Raw genomic sequence first — 16,131 nt, forward strand, 5'->3', positions numbered from 1 at the left:
TATGGAAAATGAACTTCTATAAGATGTTTACTATGAAACTGTGCATACACAACTAGACTATGTTAAAAACCTGCCTACTACTTTCTTTTTTTTATAATCCCTGTAATTCAATATGCTGTTTCAGATATCTCCCTACTGAGATGTTAGAAGCCCCATCCATGATTGGTGATGATGTACCCTATTAGCATATATCAATAAGAAACACTAATTTCAGGTAAGAGATTTATTTATATTAAAGGGTAGTTCAATCAAAATGTAAACACAGTGCTTTTAATATAACCTTGTTTGTTTGTGACAATATACATTAAATAAATTTCTAGTTTTAATTTAATTAACACAAAACAGTGGTTTAAATTGCAACATTTTTTGGTAAACTCACATTTAAACTTGCATTTAAAATTATGAACTACAAAGTCACATGTGAAGTTTTTAAAATAAATTTAAATTAATAAATTACTTATTATTAATTATGAATTATTAATTACATCATTACAGTTATATTTAAATTACTTTGTAATCGCTTTGTCTGAGAAGTAATCAAAAGTGATTTAATTACTTGATAAAATACTAAAATCCTTATCTCTAACTAAGCATACAGTTTATATATTAATATAATAATTCATATGGCCTTTAGCTGTATTAAAAAAACAATAAAACTAAAAAATAATAAACATTGCTTAATTTAAAGTATCTTAAGAATTTATCCACAGTATTTTAGGCAAATACATTTTATTAACTGCAATTAAATTACATAAAATTTAAAAGAAATCCACGGCTTTACGTTTTCAGCAGAAAAGTAGTTTATTTACAGTAACTAGTTACTTTGTAACTAATTACACCCAACATTGCACATCAGAAAGATAATAAGTATTCAAGACACTGGCTGTAAAGGCTCCTACTTCCAGAGAGAGGGGTAGGGAACAGCAGCTAATTTGCATTTAAAGAGACTTGCACAAAACACTGTTTTTGCTTCCACTCAAAAATGGGCATATACAGCATATATAATACATTTATTAAATTAATTCATTGAACAAACTGCATTTATGTTCTGGGTAAATATATTCATCTGTACATAGTGTATTGTACTGTATCATCAATGAGTTATACTGAATTCGGACTATTCATTTTATCTTGCTGCTATTGAAAAACTTTGGTAAATTAATGCTACGTTCAAAGTTTGCCCTTGTATTTCCTATAACTCTGTGACTATGATTTGCTTAACGGCATATTTGCATTGGACTAGTTTTGATCATGGTGATATTGGTGTTGCCATTACAATGTAGTCCCGAACCACTAGGAGTGTCAAAATTAATCGTTTCTTCAGTGCACTGCAATGCAGACGCGGACAATTCGGTATCGGTTCACTAATAATCATAACCGGTTATTACTGACGTCATTTACCTCATCTGCGCTCTGTTGCGAGGGAGGCGATCGCGAGTATTTACAACGCTCTAACTACTTAAAACTCCTAAACTGTGCACAGTTTCACTGTGTGTGTTTGCTGGATCAGTCTTTCACTGACATATACAACAATAGCCCCTATTTCACTGAGATCGAGAGAATGAAAGTAGCCTACTCCATTTCTCTCTCTCGCTCTGTCTCTCTCTCTCTTTCTCACACACACACAGTGGCCCATTTGACCTGCTGGCGTGGCTTTTCTTCACTTCTCGGCTGTTTTACATCGTTAATTTTGCATACAGAAACAAGCGCGTGTCTGCAGAGTTTTCTCCACCGTGTCTATCATACATCAGCTGTGAGATCGCCGCTGCCGCCTGCCGCTTATCAGCATCACTCATCTGTGAAGAACGCAGCGCGCAAAAGCCAATCGCAACCGTTTTTTTTTTTTTTGAGGGTGTGACCAATCAAAGGGGTGTAAGTGAACTAGACAAGGATCAGAAATTGAGCTGGATATTTATATTTGTTTATATTATTTGCTAAATGCTCGTTTTGTTTAAAGTTACAGTTTATATATCTGACTGTTTGCATTAAATGACAAAATTGTATTACAAATAGTATATAAATATAAATATATTCATACATTGTAATACAAGAAATGCTGCTGTGAGGAAAATATAAAACTGTGTATGGAAAGCATCGTCAATGCACCGTGATGCACCGAAATATCGAATTGAACCGAATTGATGGCATGATAATCGTAACCGAACCGAACCGTGAGACTAGTGTAGGTTCACAGCTCTACGAACCACTGCTTAAAGGTATGCTAATCTGTACTTGTGTAGTTAACGTCAATTACAAAACTACAAATTAAGATCTTTTTGATAAGGATATCCAATGATATGAGAGTGTGCTACAATACTGATGCTACAAACTCTACACCTTCACTGTTAAACTGAGATGAAAACTCAGTCTAAAACATTATTCTGTAAACATGCACACAGCTTTCAGCATTTATGGGCAACATGCTTTAAGCCCTGGAACATCTGGCCTCTTTTCTATGGGAAAAGTAATCTCTTTTTAATCTTTAAGCTCTTATATTTCAGAAATATCAGATGCGAGCGGGTCTGAAGTTGAAAACTGCTTACTCTCTACTCTCCCATAAGCATCGGGTGAGTGTAAGCTGTCAGGGAACGGTGTAGAGGTTTCATGTTTCTGTACTGAAGATACATTTTTTTGTTAATGAATGCTTGTCATGTAAAATGAAGTAAAATCAGCTGGAGTGGGAAAATACTGTACAAGGAGGGCCTGTTAATTTCAGACAAATGACAAGGTTTGATGTGAGGTAATAGAGAGTATTATATTTAAAAAGGAGAACTAATAAAAACAAAACAATGCATATAATATTGTGTATAATAAATGTATATACACTATAAATGCAGAAAATATATATACATAGTGTTTTATATACAATAATTTAATTCCAGTATTGAATATTATTAATAAAACATAAGCTGTGTAGCTGTAGTCACATTTTTTTATCTACACAAAATTCACCAAAAATAAGTGGATGAATTATTAATATTCCACAACATTAGAACGTGAATGTCATATTTGTGGAAACACTTTATAAATCATTTCTAAAAACTTCATTTTTTACGTAAAACATATTATAAATAAATGTCACATTATTAATTCATTCATTTTCTTTTCAACTTAGTCCCTTTATTAATCCAGGGTCGCCACAGCAGAATGAACCGCCAACTTATCCAGTAAATTTTTATGCAGCAGATGCCTTTTCAGCCGCAACCCATCTCTGGGAAACATCCACACACACTCATTCATACAGACAATTTGTAATGTAATGTATTGTAATGGTACAATACACCCAAAGCGCTTCACAATCATGAGGGGGGGGGTCTCTCCACACCACCACCAGTGTGCAGCATCCACTTGGATGATGCAACGGCAGCTACAGACAATGGTGCCAGTGCGCTTACCACACACCAGCTATTGGTGGAGTGGAGAGACAGTGATAGAGCCAATTCGGTGGAAGGGGATAATTGGGAGGCCATGAACGTAAGGGCCGACTTTGGCCAGGACACCGGGGTTACACCCCTGCTCTTTCACTAGAAGTGCCATGGGATTTTTTAATCGTCTCATCCGAAAGACGGCGCCCACTGACAGTGTAGTGTCCCCTTCACTTTTACTGGGGCATTAGGACTCACACAGACCACAGGTTGAGCGCCCCCTGCTGGCCTCCAACACCACTAACACCACTTCCAACATCAATCTAGTGGTCTCCCATCCAGGTACTGACCAGGCTCAGCCCTGCTTAGCTTCAGTGAGTAACCAGTCTTGGGCTGCAGGGTGATATGGCTGTGGTGATATTTAGCCTACCAAATTCATCTGTACCGCATGTTTTTGGACTGTGGGGGAAACCGGAGCACCCGGAGGAAACCCAGGCAAACACAGGGAGAACATGCAAACTCCAACTGTATAAATGCCAACCGACCCAGCCGAGACTCAAACCAGTGACCTTCTTGTTGTGAAGCGACAGCACTACCTACTGCGCCACTGTGTCGCATGGTCACATTATAATTATTTTTATTTATTTTTTGGTGTATTGTTTATTGACTAAAGTTAAAAGAATATGGAATGTAATAAATGCATTGATCATTGTATTTATGTTACAGTAGGTAAATTCGGCTGTTCAAATTTTTCACTTTCGGTCTGATTCTCCAATACCCCAATAAGAACTTGTGGTGTTGATGCTGCAGCTACATTTTCCCTCCATACTGCAGAAACACCAGTCTCAAAGTACATTTATCAAGTGATCTGAAGCGTACACTACATCAACTGCCTCTGTAAATGAATTTCACTCACTGAGTTTGTGCCCAGGATCTGTAAGTTGGGTTTGTCGGCTTCTAGCAGCTTGCGCACCATAGTGAGGAAACTCTCCACAAAAAGGTTTATACTTTGACAGTGACAGGCCATCAGTAGCTGGTCCAAAGCCTCCATGGCAATACAAACATACCTGCGAGAGACACACAAACATCATGACAGCGAACATTGACACCCTTGTTAAAAATGAGCACAGAAAAATACCTTTTAACCTTTTTGCTCAGAATATTAACAAAAAGCTCTGATCTCGTAGAAAAACACAATTGCAGCACAGATTTTTCAACAAATTTACTGTTAAATGAACATGTGCCAGTTATTGCCATACCTATAAATTCCCGTTAATATTTTATGTTTTTGTGGCTATGCGTGACTATGAATAAAGAATTGTGGTAACACTTTGTGGGTGTTCATAAGACTGTCATGACACCTTTATAATCATAACATGACACATTGCCAAGAATATATAACTTGTTACAAATCTGTCATAAAGATGATGGTCATGAGGTCGTTATAACTGTGTCATGAATGTTTCTCTGCTTACATTTTTAGGTGGAACAAAATTAATGTGTCATTACAGTGTGACAATAAACAGAATGTATATTTATTTAAATAATAATAATAAGCTAAAGAGGTCATTTCTTTAAACTGGAAAAATGTACACCAAATTTAGGATGTTGGCTGAAAAACATGGCTACATGACAATGGAAAAAATAAAGAAACATACAGTATACTAAGAGATAAATACAAGGGTTTTAAGGTAGTTTGGGGTGCTTTCAAATTGTTTCTATAATGTGGAGTTATATGTCAAATATGTTGACTGATAAATTATGCTATGGGATTTGTATTTCTGATCAAAGCTCAATTTTTAAAACAGAAGCAACGGCTCTATTTTTGGCTTTGGAACACACTGAAAATGCTGAGGAACACAATAGAATTTTATTATTTTTACTGGCTCAAAATCTTTGTCTACAAAATTGAATTCTTTTAAACTGGAGCATCCTAGTATTATTGACATTTTTATCTAAGTAAATGAACTGGAGGGAACATTTCCGAATATAGTTTTCCCAGGACATGTTGGAAATGAACAGGCAGACAAAGCTGCCAAAACAGCTCTTACAGGAAAGATAAAGGAGTGCAAAATCCCACCTTCATATTTAAAGCCACTAATAAAAGGCTACATATTTAATATATGTCAAGCAGAATGGGATCAATGCTCAAAATTATCTTTTTGAAATCCAGCCTGAAATAGGAAGAACATCCAACTATTTTTTTTAAACTTAATACATGATGAGATTTTTTACCAACGATGCTGTATCAGACACACGAGACTCACACATGAATATTTACCCAACTCCAAAATGTCAATATTGCATCAGAAACCAAACTGTTAAACATATTCTTGTGGAATGCCCTGTTATTAAACAACGATTTTTATCTGGAGAGCCTTTAAATTAAATATTTTTAAATGTAAATTCTTCTAAAATTGTAAAAAAAAAATCAAAAGTAAATCTTAAAAACTGTTTTAGATTTTTATCTTAAATATTATTATTATTATTTATGTATTTTATATTTTGTATTATTTATTGCTGTTGATGACTTTTAATTGTTAGAATATTTTAATAATTTTAGAAAATTGATATTTATAAATGTGGCAAACCTGATCTGATTTTTTTTTTTTATTTATTTATTTGCCATGACACAGCCAGAGAAGCTGATGGCAATAAACTCAAAATTAACTAAAAAAAAAAAAAAGTAACTCTCTCTCTCTCTCTCTCTCTCTCTTTACTGACACTCCAAATTTAGCCAAAATATCTATTGTTTGTGTTTCTATTAGATGTCTTTTAAACACAAAATTGCTTGGTGGACCAACATCACCACAAATTTATCAAAATGATTTTAAGCACTTTAGAAGATCAAAATTTTTAAAATATTTTTTTTTTCATATCTTTATTATGCTCTAGTGTAGCATAATCAGACAGTAACAGTCACTGTAATTCAGATGCTGTTTTTACCCATATCTATGCCGGGCAACGTCTCTGGATAGTCTCTCTGAAAGGTAGGCACCGATACGGTCTAGTTTCTCCGGAGCAGACAAGGCGTAAAAGGTAAGCTTCTCCATGTTAGCTTTTACCAGACCGTCCTTAAAAGAAAAAGAGAAGATCGACAGACAGACGGTTAGCAAGAGAAACCTATTAGAAGAACATAAGATAGAAAAAAGATGGTGGAACATAATTATCTCCACAAAAAGAGCATTCAGTGGATAATTTGTATTCTATTATAAGTCTAATACAGATCCTGAAGCTTGTCTAATTATTTAGAAGAGAGAGAAACTCAAATGTGCTAAAGCAATTCATGGTCGAATAGATTAGGGGTTCTTTCGAAAATTAAATACTGTCTTTAATTTGCCCATATATGGTAACATTTGTTCCAAAATTAAAATAAATCAAAAACACTTGCTAATATTACTTCAAAAATCTGTCTGTTTGATGTCTAGATTTAAACTATTGTTCCTTATCTATTCTATTTTCACTGACAGCCCAAATTTAGCTGTTATTCATTTTAGCCAAGAGTCTATGTTTGGATATCTGTTAGATGTCTTTCAAACATAAAATTGTTTGGTGGGCCAACATCACCTTAATTATATTACTTTCCAATAGAAAGTTTTTCAGTATTCCAATCAATATTTTTTCAAAACTGTACAGATAATGGTGCACAATTACTGCACAAGATAAGGAGTAAAATATGACATTTATACAGATTATGTTCAAATGCACATAATAACTGTAAGAAACAGGTTGATAGTAATTTGTCACACACAAATCTCGGGAACAGAAAAGATGTTGTCTGTAAAGATGACTGGTGTCAGTCAGGTGACCCAGCAGCAGATCTGCTACGCCACAGTGGCTCTGAAACTAATAAACATCACAGCTGAAAGCCTGAATGTCTACATCACTGCATTGATCACTGATGACTGATAAGCACTAGAAAGCTGGCGAACCGTCCCTTTCTCAGACTCAGCAGGTTTCCATTCATCTGACCTTACCTCAGGGTCTTCAGGAAAGATGTTATCCACCAGCCTCTTATAACGGGGTCTCAAAGCCCCACAGCATCCACACACACCTGAAACATATGCAAAGAGATGGACAAATAAATAGTGATCTTGTTTTTTCTTGGCTGATTCCAACTGTATTTTTTTACCAGCAAACTAGCCAATAGGGCTGCGTGATTAATCGAAAAGTAATTGAAATCGACATTCATAACCTAAAATCGCTTTATTTTTTCCTGCACAATTTTTTCAATTACTTTCCCTACCGAGTTACATGACGCAGTTCTGTTCTACGTGTAGTCACATACCCGGGCCACGCACCTCTCAAAAAATGTAACTACTCAATGCAACGACGCATAGAGAAGGCTTTGTGATTGGTCGGTTTAATAACAGTGATGAGCGTGGGCGCCGCTGATTACTTTTAACTGTTCAATGCTGAAGTTCAATAGTGTGTTTCCTTTATTTATTTTAAAACCAAGTAATGCATCCTTCATTCAAAAAATCCCTCACTGGATATCTGAACATATTTACTGCACAAAACTTGTCAGTAAACTATGAGGGCAAAAAAAAAATTTAAATAAATAAATAAAATAATCAACCATTAATCATAATTGAGTTAAAATGTTCAATCAATCAAAATTTAGATTTTAGGCAAATCGCTCAGCCCTACTAGCCAATTCAATACCATTTAAAAAAAATCTTTTTTAATTATTATTAATTATATCATCTCAAGCTCAATAATTAAATTCTATCATTTCAAAATTTTAAGTATAGTCATAAAAATGTATCTTTAACTATTAAAATTATACCCTATAGCTGTCTTTCCACTGCACACAACATTTAGACACGACTGTAGGATTATGCCCCCTTGTTGCTGTCGCACAGAATTAAAAATTTTGTCATGCACCATGAGAGAGAAGCTGATTTTTGAGGTGTCTGAAATAAAGAAGTGCAAAAGCCTTTATTGTCTGTGCGTTCACCATGGTTAAATGAATGAATGAATGAATACTATAAACTCATAAACCGCTAAAACCATTGGAGGAAATAAGGAGACAACATTAAAATATAATATTTTTATTTCATTTATGAATAGAAATGTTTTTTTAATATAGACAGAATATCAGTTTTTCTGATTCAAAAAAAAATATATATATATATATATATATATATATTCTCATGTCAACATTGGAATACATCACATCTGGTTGACTAGTCGCATACAGTCTAGTCGCAGAAGTTCAAATATTTAACGGATGATATAATAACGGATGCGCAGCTCAAATCTATCCAAATTTTCCACATACCGAGATGATCGGAACTCAGGCAGCTTCTGGACTTTTCTCCATTGGAAATAAATGACTTTGTCCTGACGCTTTTCAGTTGTCGTATTCAGTGAAAAGGCTGCACCAGTACAAAAAAAACTGTAGAAAGGCTAAATGAAAATGCAAATTCATTTTCATCCAGCAGGTGGCACTTAACAGAACAACAGCAATAAAAAGTTCAATCACGTGGTAGTTGTTGTAGAATCATGTGAACGCATTTTACAGCATCATGAGATTCTGATTGTTAAAATGTGTTCACATCCTCATAGTATTCATTCATTCATTTTCTTTTTGGCTTGGTCTCTTTATTAATCTGGGGTCGCCATATTGGAATGAACCGCCAACTTATCCAGCATATGTTTTACACAGCGGATGCCCTTCCAGCTTTAACCCATCTCTGGGAAACATCCATACAGACTCATACACTACAGAAAATTTAGCCCACCCAATTCACCTGTACCGCATGTCTTTTCCTTCTTTCTGTGAGGCGACAGCACTACCTACTACACCACCATGCCACCCATCCTTATAGTACAACTACTAAATACAACTTGTAAACTGGGAATTATTCCCTTGGCTATTGCTGTAAAAATGCATCTGCTCTTATTTTATATGCATTTAGAAAAAAGATGCTAATCTTTTTTTTATTTTAAAAAAAAGAAGTATAAGCACTACTTTTTTAGGGTACAGTCAGTCTGGTACATTATTTTGTTTATTGACAATTGTGCCTAAATTCACTCAAAAACGATTTTTGCTGCTTGTTCAATATACTTATTTAAAATGAGCTGAAACAACATACTTCTTGAGAATTTTGGGAGACAACCTTATTGATTTATCTTCAATCTACTTAAATTTAAGTAAACTTAATACATTTTTGTTGAGACAACATGGGTAAATTGTGGGAACCCTGCATTTTTACAGTGTTGGCCTCTGTTACACAGGTTACATAGTTTGCACTATCAAATCATTGCAATGCAAGTCCAGAACAATGTTTTAAACAATTAAAACCAAACTGCTGCATCTTTGAACCCAAAAAGCACAGAAATACTAACAAAAATACATCTGAGATAAAAGCAAGTTTAGAAGTTATCTCTCCAAAGCTTTTTGTTTCCATGATGTAGGGCAGTATTGATCAACAGTCATTGTAATTATACTCAACGTGAGCTTTATTTATTGCATCGACACATTAAATAAATTAGACCTGTGCCGTAATCTAGTAAGTGAAGCCAGTCGATTCAGGGGAAAGGCATTAATCTGTATTTAGGAAACGTCTGCAGCTCGGCGTGCTGCTTAAATGGATTTGAAAAGAATCTGTTGAAAGCATTTAGAATTGTTTCTGCTTTTACACCAGCACTTGAAAGCCCATAAAAGGCTTGTATAGGCTTATAAAGGGGCACATTGTAAATCACAGGGGGGAATAGAAACAGTAAAAAGCACTGTTGATTTTTATTTACATTTTTAATATATTTTTTTAATTATAAATTGGGTGTTTATGTCCTAACAAATTATTTAAAAACATTGATTTAGCAGTGTTAGATGGGTTATGTTTATTTATTGATATTTTGAATTAGCTTTTATTTTATTTATTTATTTATTTTTTTACTTTTAATAATATTTTTATGTGCTTTTGTGATTCTTAGGCCCTGTACACACCAATACCTTTTAGTTTTAAAACGTAAAACGTTTTTAAAAGTTTGGCTACGGTTACGCCATCCGTTCACACTACATCTAAGCTTTCGTGCTTTCGAGCTTTTTGGAAACACTGAAGAGGCCGTTTTCATTTTAAAATGTTGCTGCTCTCGGGCAGGGAGACATCTGAAAATGGAGGCATTTGATTGGAGCTTTTTCCTAAATATTAACTAGCCTACACAAAGATCAGTCTTGCATCCTTTCAAGTTCAGACTGGAAAACAAACTCCCGAGGACACGTCAGGTAAATCTCCAAAGGGAACCGTGTATTTTATAAGCTCATTCACATCATCCTGGATAAAATTGTTAAGAAATTGTTAAAAAAAAACGACATCAGAAATGTTGAGGCGTCATCTGGCAACATATTTAAATAAGTGTAATCGTCTCTGTATGTATATTTGTACCAAAACAAAGCCTATAACATAACTGCCTTCTTACATTTTCATTGAAAATACGAAACATACCCTCTCTTATGCTGAATATCAGTTTTAATAATCAATAATGGCCATTATAACAGTATAACGTACAATAAGTTATACATTATAGGAAATAAAGGCAAGCAATCAGTTAATGTGTAGAATCAGTGTGCGTGGTTACATAAATTAATATAGCCTAATAACTTATCTTTGCATGCAACTAAAACATGCTACCTGAGAACAAGTAACGGATTCAAAAGACCAAAGTTGAGAAATATGTCGTTAGATATAGACAACAAGATGAATTAAATATCACGTTTAACAAATATAGTGGGATTAGATCCAGCAGTAGATCCTTGATGAACAGTCCGCATGCACAGCTCTCATCAAAGTGGTCACGAAAAGTGCATTTTCAGAGGTATAGTGTGGATGGAGAGTTGTTCAGAAACGCTGTAGGTGAAACGCCAGAGTGAACGTGGATCGTTTTCATTTTTAATTGCAGGTTTAAAGCTAAAATGTATTAGTGTAAACGGGGCCTCAATAACTATTTAGATTAATTTACTTTTATTGCATTTTTAGTAATTATATATCAAATCAAATTGTACAATACTGTGCAAAAGTCATTAACTTTGGTGGACTAAGGCTACGTTCACACTGTAAAGCTTAGTGCTCAAATCTGATATTTTCTCAGATCTTATTTTTTAGCATGGCTGTTCCTACTGCTCTTATAAAGGTGGCCTATATCAGATTTGCAGTGTGAACAGATCACGTGTGTGCTGCATGAGTAAGCACGTTGTCAGATCATGCTTATATTATTATTACACTTTTCACAGACAACCGTGGCGTATTTCATGTACTGTAAATGATTGTTCTGCTACTACTAAGGTGTATTTCAGCATTTAAGACCTAAAATAAGTCCTGTGATAAAAAAAAACACTGATCGTTTGTGATTTATGACAACCGCGGTGCGTGGCGCTATGATCAACGGTGTAGTGAACTCATCAAGGGTTAATGAGCAGCCGCAGACTGAGCTGTGAAGGCGGAGTTGGTTTATCTCCGTTTGCAGAGTTATGTAATTTTACTTCGTTATAAGCAACAGACACGTGCAGAAGGGCGGTTTGGGTGCTCGAACACCTGCCATTTTTTCTCTCGGAGAGAAAGTTCTACCTCATTTGCACACGGATCCCCTATCCGCAACACCCATGGCTTCCGATCAACCCGTGCCTCAATCGTTAACCAGATTAGTTAACAAGCACCAGTTTTGCCTTCAAAATTGTTTTTAACATGAACAACCAACTTTCAATCGCCCTGTGTGCCATTCTACTGTGCAGCTGAGGAGTAGAGGATGTTTGCAGCACAGAATGATGACGCATGTCACTCAAAGATTGTGTAAAAGTCACATGAAATCCGACATGACCGTTCACACTGCGGTCGCATTGCATAACATCAGATCTGTGTCTGATTTAAGACCACATATGAAAGAGCACAGATCTGACCTGAAAAGACAGATTCCATGCGGTTTGGGCTGTTCACACTGTCATTACCTGAGTCACATGAGGGGAAAAAATCAGATTCGTGCCACATTTGCTTGCAGTGTGAACGTAGCCTGAGAACCATATTTATCCATATTTAATTTTTGGCTACTTTAGGTATTCTATATGTATTTGGGGTATAAAATGTATACAAAATTAGACAAAAATAACAACATTTTCAGAAAAAAATTACTTAAAGAGTCAGTATTTAGCGTGACTTCCCTTGTCACAGCTTTAACTGTTTTGGAAAAACAGTCCTGAAGCTTTCTGAAATAATGTACTAAGTGTATTATCTTTCTTTTTCTGCCAAGGTGATCCCATACTGACCTTTCAATATTCAGGTCTGGGCCATGTTGAGGCCACATTATGACTGTTAGTGTTTCATCAACTGTTTTTTTTTTCCTCTACAATATGATTTTGTTACATTAGTAGTCTTAGGGCTGGACAATAATTCGATATCAATATATATCGCGATATTTTTTTTTCAACAACGGTGATTATGATTTTTAAGCCCATTTTCAGTATTTTGATATACATTTGCAAAAGTTTGTTTTATTATATATGTATAAGATCTTATACCTTGTATCATTTGTCACTGAAGGACTTTCCGTGCTCAGAATGAGCGTGATGTCACTTGCATGATGACATACATCACAGACACGCTGCCACTGCCAGTGCTCAGAAGTTGGTTAAGCTGCTCCGTCGCAGAAAGCTACAAAATGAGTGCCCTGAATACAGATATGGGGGAACAAGCTTCCACAAATAAGAATGCAGACGGATTAGTTGATGAGAGAGGAAAGACATATGCAGTGGTGTGGAAGTTGTTCTGCTTTTTTAGTTTCGATAAACTTATAGTTTTGGTGCTCTGCATAATGTGCGGGAGATTGGTGCCAACTAGCAGCGGGAACACATCAAATCTATTCAAATCTTATGGTGCCTCAAAAATAAGTGGATTAAGTGGATTAAACATAAAACAATTAAGTTGTCCTAAAAAACACAAGAATTTTGTTATTTCAACTCATTTTAAATAAGTAGTTTGAACAAGCAGCAAGAGTCATTTTATGAGTGTATCAGCTGATGATGTCCATGTTGTTTGTCAACCACCCAGTTCAAACCTGAGATAAACACACAAACAAAGCCCCTTCTGGGTGGATGAGTCAGAGGCAGCACCTTGGCAGGACCCCTGGGAGAGACAAGGCTGTTTACACCATAACCATAGTGAAAGAGCTTCATCAGCGAGGAAAGCAAACAAAGCCGAGCAGGTGGAGTGATCAGACAGCAGCGCTCATCCACCCACAGATAGCTAACTCTGGCTTTTCATTCCAGTTGGCAAACATTAAAGGTGACATACAGTATCATGAAAATCTGACTTATTCTGTGTTTAAATGCTGCGAATCCCTGGTTCATCTGCTGTACCAACCCAGAATTTGTGAAAAGCCAACAATCTAGTAACTAAAACTTTGTTTTAGTAAACCTTCTCTAAAAGCATGTAAAAAGCGCTGATTACATGTTGCTCCCCTAGTGGTGCAGGAAATGTACTTTATTATAAAATTACCACCCCTTAGTCTGCACATTTCAACCCTCTGTGCTGCAGCAGCATCTAGACTGCATTTTTAGCAAGGGTCAATTCAGCGCTATTTCTGAAGTATGGGTTAGTACCAGGAATTTAATCTCTAACCTAATATCCAAAACAAGTATATGTTGGCATATTTTGAGAATGTTTCGAAATTTCCTTATGCTTGTTGCTAACATGATGTGCAGTTAAAGCAAGGCAAGTTTATTTATGTTGCACATTTCATACACAGTAGCAATTCAAAGTGCTTTACATAAACAGGAATAAAAGAGACAAGTGTAAGAAAATTAAAAACAAATAATAAAAATGATTTAAAAACAGATAAAAATGTGCTAAAACAGGTTATAAAAGAACGAAAAAGAAGAGAAAAACATGATATTGACATCTGCCGGATGTAGCACAGTGCTCATTCAGTTAAGGGACAGCTAAACAGTCTCGATTTGAATAAGTTGATGTTGCTAAAGTTAGCATTGTCTCTGATTGTATTCATGGAAACAAGATCTATGTTACTAGTTTTATCCAGAAATGCTTACCGTAACATAATGAAATTTATTATGCACTGTGTATTTGCGTTAGCATGTAGTGTTCTCTGGCTCTTTATTGTTGTCTGACTGTGGTTGAAACTTTAAGGTTTTAATCTGCTACTGTTCATTTCACTTGTTTTGTTGTTTCTGGAATATCAGAATTTGTGTTTTAATCTTTTTGGATCCAAGCCGCTACTCATTTGAATTAAGAAAATATTTGTTTATGACCACTTTTTAGTGATTTATATATATTGGCGGTTCGTTCCACTGTGGCAACCCCTGATGAAAAAATGGACTAAGTCGAAAAGAAAATGAATGAATGAATGAATGAATGTAAGAGGCAGATTAATATCAATAATTTTATATTATTTTGTTGTTGAAATGTCACGTTATGTATGTGGTAACTAAAGATATAATTCCTGCCAAATTTATGTTTCATATTCATGTTTGGCAAAATTTGTTAGGAATTATTTCTTTAGTTGTCACATACATAACGTAACATTTCCACAACAAAATAATATAAAATTATTGATATTAAACTGGCTCTATTTATATGGGGTGTAACGATACGCGTATTTGTATTGAACCGTTCAGTACGAGACTTACGGTTCGGTATGCATCGCAAACCGAATGATTTAGACTAATATCTAAAAAGATAAGAGAGAATTCATACAAAAAAGCCCTCAATGCTTGCTCCGCCTTTAAGCTCTACTTATTGGCCCACTGCGCTAGAACAGAATGCAAAGGGATTAGTTAATATCAGCTGTCAATCGCTCAGTTCCGATGACAGGGTGCCACAGCCTCAAAAATGTTAAGGGCTGATCCGAGAGAATGAAAACATTCTGACAGATTTAGTTTTAGAAACCACCCACATAGCAAAATTTCTTTGGCCCAGCTCTGGCCCACACAATCAGGTTTTGCTTGGCCCACATGCCGCAGTGAATTACGGTACATGATTGGACCAAATCTGGCTTCCAGACAAGGGCCAAACACAGACCATATCTGAGCCAAGTCTCAGCCAAGTTAATAACTCATAACTGGGCCTGAACTGGGCCAGATAGGTTGGTGTGTCACGATTGCAATGAAATTGATAAACCCATGGTGTGATGCGCTTTAGGCACACTATGGGCACGCTTTTTCTCAAAGTGACCTGATTGGTAGAATTTTTTTTCTTTACTCAAAAATGATTTTAGTGTATTTTAAATGTGGGTCAAGACTGGCCAAACTCACATGGCCCACTTATCAAATTTTCAAATCTGGGCCAAATACTACGTTTTACATCTGGCCCAAATCTTGTGTGCCGCCTTAAAAACTGTGCCACCTCTGCCAAACCCGGGCCATGTTTGGCTCACATGCTGTATGCCAGTGCCGGATGAATGCCTGCTGTGCCAGCTTTTTGCCAAATCTGGGCCAGAATACTTTGCTACTAGGGCAGCTAGAGTTACAACTAATGGCACATGTGATTAGTGATCTAATGCTGAATGTCAATCCAGCATTTACATCATTAGAAGAATGGATAAAATTCTTCCAGTGGTTAAAATCCGCTATGAAAATGACTAAAGCCATTCACCATAAAGCCGGTGGGCAGAGTTTTCAGGTAGGCCAACAGTGTTTGCCACTGAATCTACACACGAGATGTTGTAACGTTATTTAATCCTTCATTTAATTGTCATGATGCTGTCAACCTTGCGACTGCATACCGCGTTCGCCATCGCTAAAGATCATGCATTT

The 16,131-nt window shown here is 35.7% G+C and overlaps 1 protein-coding gene across 4 annotated transcripts in view; it reads right to left on the minus strand.

Annotated features, from left to right (window-relative positions):
- Positions 1–16,131, minus strand: part of efr3ba (EFR3 homolog Ba (S. cerevisiae)) — a 54,345-nt gene that overhangs the window by 25,047 nt on the left and 13,167 nt on the right. For all 4 annotated transcript variants that reach the window (XM_087290770.1, XM_087290769.1, XM_087290772.1 and 1 more), the window contains exons 2-4: positions 7,343–7,419; positions 6,312–6,439; positions 4,282–4,432 (exon numbers count right to left, since the gene is read on the minus strand). In XM_087290770.1, coding sequence (XP_087146896.1) covers positions 4,282–4,432; positions 6,312–6,439; positions 7,343–7,419 — 356 coding nt within the window. The remainder of the gene's footprint in view (positions 1–4,281; positions 4,433–6,311; positions 6,440–7,342; positions 7,420–16,131) is intronic.

This window comes from Danio rerio, chromosome 17 (assembly GCF_052040795.2).
Source record: "Danio rerio strain M-AB ecotype USA chromosome 17, GRCz13ab, whole genome shotgun sequence".
Classification (NCBI taxonomy): Eukaryota; Metazoa; Chordata; class Actinopteri; order Cypriniformes; family Danionidae; genus Danio; species Danio rerio.